The sequence below is a fragment of the Cynocephalus volans genome, chromosome X, assembly GCF_027409185.1.
Source record: "Cynocephalus volans isolate mCynVol1 chromosome X, mCynVol1.pri, whole genome shotgun sequence".
Classification (NCBI taxonomy): domain Eukaryota; kingdom Metazoa; phylum Chordata; class Mammalia; order Dermoptera; family Cynocephalidae; genus Cynocephalus; species Cynocephalus volans.
Genome location: NC_084478.1, coordinates 67255340 through 67266001, shown reverse-complemented (window position 1 = coordinate 67266001; position 10662 = coordinate 67255340). Strand labels below are relative to the sequence as shown.

The 10662-nt window shown below is 43.7% G+C and overlaps 1 protein-coding gene across 3 annotated transcripts in view; it reads right to left on the bottom strand.

The window, feature by feature from the left end:
• Nucleotides 1-7212: 7212 nt before the first annotated feature.
• PHF8 (PHD finger protein 8) overlaps nt 7213-10662 on the bottom strand; it is a 102692-nt gene continuing 99242 nt past the window's right edge. For all 3 annotated transcript variants that reach the window (XM_063084365.1, XM_063084367.1, XM_063084366.1), the window contains one exon: nt 7213-9793. In XM_063084365.1, coding sequence (XP_062940435.1) covers nt 9705-9793 — 89 coding nt within the window. In that variant the 3' untranslated portion in view covers nt 7213-9704. The remainder of the gene's footprint in view (nt 9794-10662) is intronic.

Below are 10662 nucleotides of genomic sequence, written 5' to 3'. Positions count from 1 at the left end.
AGTGTCTAATCTCTGATGAATTCACTGAGCTCTTAATTTCAGTTATCATGTTTTTCATTTCATTTCTTCTTTGGTTCTTCTTTCAAATATGCCTGTTCTTTTCTTGATACTGTTTTGCTTTTTTATTTTTTTTTATTTCTTCTTTTATGTCCTTAATCATTTTAAACATACTTTATTATCTCTACTAGCTTCTTCTGTTATATGAAGTTCATGGAAGTTTAATCCTACTGTTTGTTGCGTCTGCTGATTCTTGCTTCCTGTGGATTATTTCATTCATGTTTAACTGTGGTTTATCTACAAAAATCCTGTTCAGCCTGGCTTGCATGTCATTCTCAGAGGTTTGTTATTTGCTTTCGCCAGATGCCCCAGAGAGACCGATTTTTTTTGTTAATCTCGCAAGTTGTAGGTTCTGGGACCATATGGGTAGTTTAGATTGGAACCACAAACCATGCTAAGCTCAGTTCCATGATTAAGAATCTATAGAGAAGAAAAAAATTTCCCCCATCCGAAGCCCGGGCTAAGACAGACAAGCTGCTTTTTTGTGTCCCTATGCCAGTAGGAAGGCTATTTTTGGCTCTTTGAGGACCCCATCACCTCAAGTGGGTCCAAGAGCTCTCTCCTATCCCTTTTGTATTAAGACTCATTCCCCTATGTGCTACTCATGTTATATTTCTTGATCTGGGTGATGATTACACTTTGTGACAATTCATAAATCTGTACATTTAGAGTTTGTGCCCTTCTCTATAATACCGATTATGCTTCAGTTAAAAAATATATAAAAATAAAAAAAATTTTTGAACCCTCAGTACCCCATCAAGTCTACCCAAATCGACCGATAGATTTAATGCAACTCTTTTCAAAATACCAGCAAGATATATATAGAAAAAAAACAGAAAAGCCTGTTTTAAATTTATATGAAAAGGCACAGGCCCTAGAATAGCTAAACAATCTTGAAGTGGAAAGAAATCCCTATACCTAATATTAAGGATTACTATATGGGTACAGTAATAAAAATAGCATGGTATTGGTGGAGGGATAGATACATAAGATCAACAGAACAGAACAGAAATTCCAGAAATACACCCATACAAATACAGCTACCTGATTTTTGGTGAAGGCAATTTGAAGGAGCAAGGATAGTTTTTTCAAATGGTGTTGGTACAATTGGACGTTTCATAGGAAAAAAACCCACAAAAAAACCTTGACCTAAATAAACCTCTTATGATATTACTAGAATTATCTCAAAATGGATCATAGATGTAAATGTAAAACATAAAACTATTAAACTTTTAGAATATAATATAGGAGAGATTTTTCATGACCTAGGGTTAGGCAAAAAATTCTTAAACAGGGCAATCCATAAAATAAATAAAATTCATAAATTGGAATCTATCAAAATTAAAAACTTTTGGTCTGCCAAAAACACTGATAAGAGAATAAAAAGACAATCTACAGACTGGGAGAAAATATTTGCAAATCACATATTTAACAAAGAATTTGTATGCTAAATATATACAAAGCTCTTGGGCCGGCCCGTGGCTCACTCGGGAGAGTGCGGTGCTGAGAACACCAAGGCCCCGGGTTCGGATCCCATATACGGATGGCCGGTTCGCTCACTGGCTGAGTGTGGTGCTCACAACACCAAGTCAAGGGTTAAGATCCCCTTACCGGTCATCTTTTAAAAAAAAATAATAATAATAAATAAATAAATAAATATATACAAAGCTCTCAAAACTCAACTGTCAAAAAACAAAAAACCGAATTGAAAATATCAAAAGAGTTGTATAGGCACCTCACCAGAGAAGATATATAGAAGGCAAATAAGCACAAGTGGAAGCATGGTATGGAAATCAAGTGGTTTATGTAGAATGACCTCACTCCCAGTTCCACAGAGTCCTTTTTTTGCCACAATGATTGCACCATATAATCCAGGTGTAGGACAGTCAGTATATGGCATTCCTGGGCCACAGGGATAGAATCAGGGATAGTTCAACTGGCACAAAACTCAGGACTTTTGAAAAATAATTGAGGGAAATGACCATAGCCCCATTTGTTGCAGGCAGCCATCTTGTAATTTTCATGGCTGCTAAATGCTCTTTTCCCTTTTCCTCTGAGCTCCTCCATCCCAAGACTCTGAGCCACTCACCTTATCACTTCTTCGTCTCTTTCTCTCTCTCTCTCTCTCTCACACACACACACACACCAAACCCCTGCGGTATTTTGTGCTTTTACCTCATTTTCCATCCTTTCCTTGTTTATAGCACTGATCTTGGCATAGTTTAACACCCAACATTTGTTACACTGAATTGTGACTGTTAGTGTTTCTGTTCCCTCACCCCCCTACCAAGACTGTTAGCTCCTGAGGGCCTGACAATCCCTTGACGACTGTAGTTCACTGTTTCATGCATTTTTACCCTTTAAGATGAGACTTAGTAAGGAGAGAAGAGAGACTGAAGGGCATCCATCCAAGGTTGTTTACTAATACTTGTGTATCCCCCCTTAGTTATCTTCTTCCCTTTGTTGGAGAGGGAGCCACCCAGGTTTTCTCCACCTGCAACATCTATTCTCACACATTCCAAATCCTACACTTTCAAACTCAAGGCCTACACTAGGGCTGTGACTGATTGGGAAGGGACACAATGGAACTTTCCTGGGTCTTGATAGAGGTGTGGGTTACACAGGTATTTACAAGGGTACTTCAAAAAGTTCATGGAAAAATTGAATTAAAAGATAGTACAAATCTTTCCATGAACTTTTTTTTTTTTTCTTCCATGAACTTTTTGAAGTACCCTTGTGCACTTGTCAAAACACGTTAAATTATACTCTTGAGACGTGTGCATTTATTTCATTATATGGCTATTTTACCTTACAAAAAAAATCACAAATATTGAACTCTAGTAAATGACATACATGCTGTAGTTTTTAAGAGGATGTGTACACGTCAGTAATTTTGAAATGCATAAAAAAGATGGGTTAATGCATGGACAGATACGTGATAAAGCCAAGTGTAGTAAAATACTAATTGTAGAATCTGGGTAGTGTATATATGAGTGTTCACATACAATGACTCTGAATGTTTGAAAATGTTCATAGTAAAATGTAAGGGAAAAAAATAAGGGGTGTGGGTTCATATCTCTGGTATCTTCACAGCCACTGCTATGGTTTAGAGCTCTACATATTAACCAGAATCTTGCAACCACCTTCACACTGGCCTCCACACTAGCCCGCTCCAGTCTCTCCCAACCCCAAGGATTGCCAGAGAGAATGTTCTGAAACATAAATCCAACCTCCATGATCCAGTCTTCTCTTCAGCTTCATTCCCCCTGACACTTGCCACCTTACTGAAGCCTGTACTCCAGCTCAACTCAAGGGCTTGTAGTTGCACTCACACACCAGGCTGCTTCATGACTTTCTACTTTTGCCTATGCTGTCCCTTTGCTTGGAATGCTCTATTCCAACTCATCCTTCTGCTTTCCCTTACTTGGTGAATACCTTTCAAGACTCAGTTCAGGTGTTACTTTTTCCCAGAAGTCTTTCCTGCTCCTCAGATTGGGTTGGGTCTCCTTCCTTCATGCTCCCATAGCACTCTGTACTTATTTGTAACATAGTATTTATCCTAGCAATGCTGTACTTGGATTTCCATGTCTGTGTACTAAACCACATGCTCCCTGAAGATCCCTCCAATGGCATGAACAGGGCCTGACACAAAAGAGGCTTTGATAAACCACTGTAGAACTGAACCATTGATATTGAACTGGCATGGATGATATTTTGACACCTTCCAACAACTTTGTGTCATAGATTTGATTGTACCTCCTCTATAGGAATTTAAAGCCCACCATCCCTATTGACCAGACATCTCCCCATGTCCTTAGAATACCACCTTCCTCATGAAGCCAACTCAATTTCCTGCCCCATTTTGAAATAATCTCTCCAATTCCTTTAAAGGCTTACTTTTTCTGCACTTCTTTTTATGAGATTATAGGCTTTGTTGGGCAAATTTTGAATGAAAAAATTAAACTACATTCCTGATCACCTGAGTGCCAGACACTGAATTAAGCTCTTTAAAGATGCTAGCTACTACAATTCATCCCAACAACTCAATGAGGTAGGGATTATATCTTCATTTTACAGATGATGAAACTAAGGCAAGGAAATATGAAGCAACCAGCTCACAATCACATAGGTGGCAGAGCTGGAATTCAATCACTAGTTTTCTCAACTCCCAGGAACATCCTCTTTCCACCACAGTCCATTATCTCCAGGTTGGGCCAGGTACTAAAAAGCCTTGAAGTCCAGAGGGTGTAATATGCAGTGGGAAGCCATGGAATGTTCTTAAGCAGGAGGAATGACGAAAAACAGAACTTTGGGGAGATACTCCTGAAAGGTTGTATATAACAGAATGGAATTGAATGTGGGGGGAGCTGCTGAGCTCCTGACAAGGAAAATATAAAATGGGTACTGAATCTCTCTTACCATATTCATTGGTGAGTGCTAGCATTATAATGTGGTCCTGTGCAAAAGGAGAAAACTTGAAAAGGTGAACTATTTTGAGAGTTAAAAAGCTGAAAGGGGGATAGAGGAGTCCATAGTCTTTCTCTTGGGATGTGTAAATGGCTGACTCCATGGTTCTGCCTCCTGGAAATGGCCTGGGATTTCTGCCCTTTATGGAATGTACAAGTTCAGGAAAAAGTCAGAGTTGACTGGACAATTGGGTGAAGGCTTCCTTAGGAAAGTGGCATTCGATGGGGCATTAGGAGATGAGATGGTGCCTTCCCTCTCTCTCTTGCAGTAATTTCCTTACTCGTTTCCCTGGCTTCAGTCTCTCCCCCTCCTAATCCACCCCCAAAGGGATCCTCTTTAAAAGCAAGTTGGATCATGCCATTTTCTGCTTAAACACCTTTAATGGTTCTGTCACTCATGGTTACCCCATGAGTCAGGTCTTTTGACAAATGTCAAAATTAGATATCATCCATTATCTGTGGTTTTAAAATAAGTATTATGCCTAAAAACTAATCAATTATGATCACACGCCTTCTCAAACTACCCATTCCTTCTTGGAAGTTCTGCATGTCCCCCCAGGTGAAAGTCACATCTGCAGTTATACTAAATCACTTGCCCTTCTCCATATACACACATTTTCTCGCTGCACTCGTTTTTATCCATGCTATTGCCTTTACTTGGAATACTCTTCTAACTGTTCTCTGCCTGACTGGCTAATTACTTTTCATCTTTCGGCTCAGCCATCACCTGACAGGAAGTCTTCCCTGAATTCCCTGCTTCCCTAGGATGGATGGATTCCCTGGCCAATTTCCCACACCCATCTCTCTCACTGCACTATGTTGTATGGTGCTCTTCTCCACTCAAATTACTAGAAGGCAAGTGCCATTTCAGTCAACTTGGTGTGAACAGAGTCCTGATGGAGGGGCTGTGTAGTTGAGGCAGGGGACACGTGAGCAAGCATAAGTGGGAATCTGTACTCAGGAAAAGTTAGGGCTAGAGGATTCAGTGTGGGAATCAACAGCAACCAGAAAGTTTAGGGACAACCGAGCTTCTAGATGGCTTCTTGGGTGAGATAATTCCATGTTGCAAATGTAGAAACTGAGACGCAGACAAGCAATCTCCCCCAAATTACTTGGTTAGCCGTTGAGAAGGAGGGCTCTCAGCAACAAGTCCTGTGCACTTTTCCACTCCATGCTGGAAAGAGGGAAGACTGAAGTTGGGTGCCTTGTTCCCCTACCAATTTTTAGACAGGAGCTTCTGATCTGCTAGCATTTCCTGCCAGGACTGAGGAGTAGAGTGACCGAGACGCTAGCTTATCATCTAACCTAAGGCTGGTGACAGTGCTTTGTTCCTTCACTGAGGAGGGTGGAGTAGGAGGTGGTAACAAAACTAACCCAGCTCACCATTTCTACAAAGGCTCTGAAATCCCTCATCTCTTTCCTGTTGCCTTTCTACCCGGAGACAGTTCCCCATGCTCCAGACATGTACTTTCTCTATCCAAACCCAGCCTAATACTGAGACTTAGATTGTGAGAACTGGAGGTGGTCATTTAGCCAGCAGATGCCAAAACTACACAGCTTCATGCCACACCCACAGAAGCACTATCTCCAGAAGGAAGAAATCTAGATTGGGTTCAAACTCCTTTTACAGTGAGTTGCAGACAGTAAGCAGCCTACCCTGGATCACACAGAGAATCAGGGTGGTGGTGAATTTGGAACTGAGGTTCCCGACATCACCCTGGGGGCTCTCCTCAAGACATAACTCTCCATGCTGCACCTTGCACACAACAGGTGCTCAATAAACATCCGTTGGGTGATTGACCTTCAAAAGACTTTCTAACATGGTAAAGGAAAAAGAACATGAGTTTTGGAATCAGGCAGATCCTGCTGTGGAAGACCACTAGCAAGCTTCAGTCTCCTTAACTGTAAAACAGGGTTAATTTCCTCATGGGGTTGTGAGTAAGGATTAAATGAGATATACTAAGTAAAATCTCTGGTCCAATGCCTGGCACCCAAGACACTTAAATAGTGGCAGGTATAAGTGAGAGGTGGTAGAACAGAGTGATAAGAACACAGATTCTGGAACCATGCGGGTCCCAGAACTTACTCTATGTGTGACACTGGAAGGTTACTTTGCCTGTTTCGTCATTGGAAGGATGAGGATGTTGGTGAAGATGAAATGATTCAATATATCTAAAGCACTAAGAGCAATGCCTTGGCACAAGGAACCAAGCATGTTAGCTCTAATAGCTATCCCTTATATTCTATCCTTTGCACTGGCCTTAAGCACAGTAATCAAGTTCAGATTTTACTACAAGTACCTGGAGGAGCTGTCAGAGAGAAAGGAAAAACAAAATCCCACATCTTACTGGCTACACATATGTAGCCAGTAAAAACGGCCCGTGGAAGCTACAGAAAGCCTTCCCATTGAATTTGTCAGGCCCCTTTGAATTGTTGCACAGTTTCTTTCCTGCTCAACTGTACTTCTGATTATCTGCTTCAGGCGTGTGAACTGTGTCCCTCCTGAGGACAGGGATCCTTTCCCCTTCCCACCTCAGGAATAAGGCTGGGCACCAACGAAGTGCCCACTGGCAACTTGTTGAAGGAGAGACGAAGAAGTACAAAAGAAGACTGCACTCCTGGACCCCACACAATACCAATACCACCACCACCACCACCACCACCAAAAAAAAAATGCCAAGCAAAACAATTGCCAAGATAAATCACTTTTATCTCTATAGGAAAGGGAGGATCTAAAAAAAATATAAATTACATTAGTAACACAACATAAGAAAAAAACGGGAAAAAAAACCAACAGAGAAGTCTGGATGAGGCTACTCTAACCTATTTATAAAAAGGCCCTGCATCAGAAATTCACAATCCTACCCACTTCTAAAAATATATTTAGACATGTACAGAAGCGGTGGGCTTGTTTTTAAATTGTTTGCTTTTTTTGTAAAAATATATTAAAGGTGAATAGAAATCCTCTCTCTCTGCCCCCTATCCAATCCCTGCCTCTCTCCAGGGGATTAGAGATCAGAGGTAACTATCTCACCATGTTCTAAACCTTGGTTACTACCACTTCCAACCCCTCCCCAACTCACTTCACTTAGAACCTGAAACATTAAAAAATCAAACACACAAAAAAACACTAGCCTCTTTGGGAAAGCATAACTCTTGAGGGTAAACTTGCTTTTCATTGGAAACAACACAAAACAACAAACAGGAGGCTCCGAGAACCCAACTAAACTAAATGAAACCCAGTCAAATGGAGGCTGGGTTTCAGCTCCGCAGAAACTTCTAACAAAGAAACAGAGGGGAAAGAGGCCTGGAATCAGGGGGATTTGCTAGCAATTAGCTGCCTTTGAAAGATCAAAAGGGGGTGTTAATGGGCAAAAGGGCTGGGGACCTGATCTTGGTTACAGCAGTCAGCGCCTAGTCAGGCAGTTGCCTACACAAGGACAGGCTTCTCCCACCCTCCCCTCACTATCCTCTGCTGCCTTGAAATCTCCAAGATAAGCAAAGCTGGGTAGAAAAAGGGGAGGGTAGTAGGGACCTCACATGCTATAGGGGAGGTAGCCAGGCTTTTTGCCTTTGGTGTGACTAGATGGAGGACTACTTGGTCCCTGGGGTCCCCAAGGTAGAAAAATGAAATGGGCTAAGGGACCCCTGATTCCAAGGAAGGAGAGTAGAGGCGGGGCTATGAAGACAAGACAGACAAAGTAGAGACACAAAGAAGACAAAGGAAGCCTCACAGATTCCCTGTGGCCTGCACGGTAGCTGTTAAATTCCCCAGAAGCACTGGACATGCTGGGGTGAGGTTGGAGTGGGGGGTAGAGGGCAAGGATACACTTCTCTTGGGCAGTGCCAAAATAGAGAGGCAATCTCCATCAAGTCCAGATTGCTAGTGAGGCAAGACAGGAAGGAGGTGGGGGCACTGTCTGGACAATGGAGGCAACTCACAAAGGAAAGATGGGGGAAGGGAGGATCAGATGGTCTGTTCCTTCACAGACAGGCATCTCTTCTAGGTTTGGGCTCATGAGTGGCCCGTCTGCACTCTGCTTGAACTCTGACCTGTCGTCTGGAAGTGCAAAGGCCCAGGAGTGAAGATGTGAGTTCTGAGGTCTTCTTCAGACCAAGATCTTGGCTGGGGAAAGAAGCATCGAGGTTCCCAATGGAGAACCCAGGGGTGGGCTGTCCTGCCACATCCTCTCTGGAAGGTCCAGGCTATGTTCTGTGGTACAGGTGGAGGAAGCAGGCAGTAGTGCCAGGGTTATCTGCTTCAGTGGCAGGTGCTCTCCAGTTTCTGGTAGATGGTTTTTTGCCTGCTGGGGCCCAGCCACAGCCATAGCCATGTGGATAATGTTCTGCAGGACCTCACAATCCAGGCAAATCCCTGGAGCTCACCCTAGGACAAAGGGCTTCATGTGCAGCCAAAAGTAGCTTCCTCTAATGAGCTACAAAGTCACGGTCAAAGGCTTGGGCATCTGTCTTCTCCCCACCTTGAAAAGTGACAGGAATCTCCTTTCTTCCCAAGGGTAAGTCAGCCTTTCTAGGCCACCTCTCGAAATGGCCCACCGTGGGGCAGTAAGGAGACTCTGGGCTCTCTTCTTAATTTCCATGAAGCATTTGGCAAGAGGGGGCAGGGGCCACAGCCTTCTCCCAGGAATGAGTCTGGAGGTGGGGCACATCTACTGGACTTGGGGGGAAAAGGAGAAGAAAGAATGGGTGGAGGTGGGTAGGCTTCTGGAGACAGGGATGGAGTTGCATAAAATGTTGAGCACAGGGCCTCCAACTTCATGGTTAGGGTAATATTGAGAGGTCCATTCATGCTCTCTTCATGCTTCTCATCCTGCTTTCCAGCTCAGGTGGGAGAGGGACAAGAGTAAAGGACAGACAAGGCAGGTGAAAGGGAAATGGGTTGGAAGAGCAGAAAAGAGGATTCTAGTCAACTGGAAACCTCTCCTGTTTGCCTGCTACTCAGGGGTATGCAGAAAGAAAGCAGGATGCTCTAGTGGAAGTGGGGAAGGTAGTCAGTAGGGGGGTCTGTGGGGGGAGTCCGTGCCTTTGGTCAGTCCCAAGAAAGCAAGACCATGCACCTCAGCACCTTGTCCGGGGCAGATAGGATCCAGGAGTGCCCCAAGAGTTGACAATGGAGAAGGCCATGGGAGTGAAGGAGTGAGGCATGGGACACAAGGGGGTTCACAGAAGCAGTTTGCCATTTCTGTGGATTTTCAGGATACGGCCAAGTCTCTGCTTTGCTGTGGCCAGTCCCTTTTTGGGACGCTTTCCTGTGGGAGAAGAAAAAAAGTAAGCAAAGACTATGGAAAAGGCTTCAACAGCAACTCTGGCACCAACTGTCTTCAGGCCACCTCCCCTCTTCTGTTTCTCTGTCCACAAAGCCTCCCCATCCTTAGGCCATATTGGGCAAGAAGCCCTCCTTAACCATTTCTGTCCAACGCCACATGCCTTGGCTCTTCCTATGACCTCTTGAAGCAGCTACAGACTCCATGGTTACAGTTTGTCTGGCTCTTTTTCCTCACTGATTTCTTTGATCCCAATCAGTTTCCTTCCAAAATTCTGCAGAGAAGAGAATGTGCTTCCATGCCCTCTTATTCTGCCCACGAGGATTGGATAAGTGTCTGGCTAGTGATTATAGTTGTGTCCCTAAAGTTGCCATCCCCAGGGCTTTAATTCATTAGAAATCCCCATCCTCGTCAATCCCCAACATCACACCAACCTCAATGTCTGTAAGCCGCATACCCTAGGGACTGGGCTTTGAGGGCCAAAGTGAGGGAAAGGAGGGCTTGAGTCCCTTAACTTCCTCTTGCCTCTCTCTCTCTCCCCACATCAGATCACCTCCCACATCCTATCTGATCAGTTTATCCCCTCCCCTCTACATTTCCTCTGCCAGAGCCCCAGTCTCTCTCCATTCCTGCCTGAATGTGTATATGTCCCTCCTTCCTAGAGTTCCCACCTCCAGTCTGCCCTCCACTCAGGCCGCCAAGAAGATCTTTCCAAACTCAAACCTGATCTTGTCTCTACTTAAAATCAGTCAGTGTCTCTTCACAGCCCATGACATCAAGTCCAAGCACCTTAGGTTGGCCTTCGGTGTCCCTCCCTGGTGTTCTCATCTACTAGAGCATTGAGAGTTTGGAGC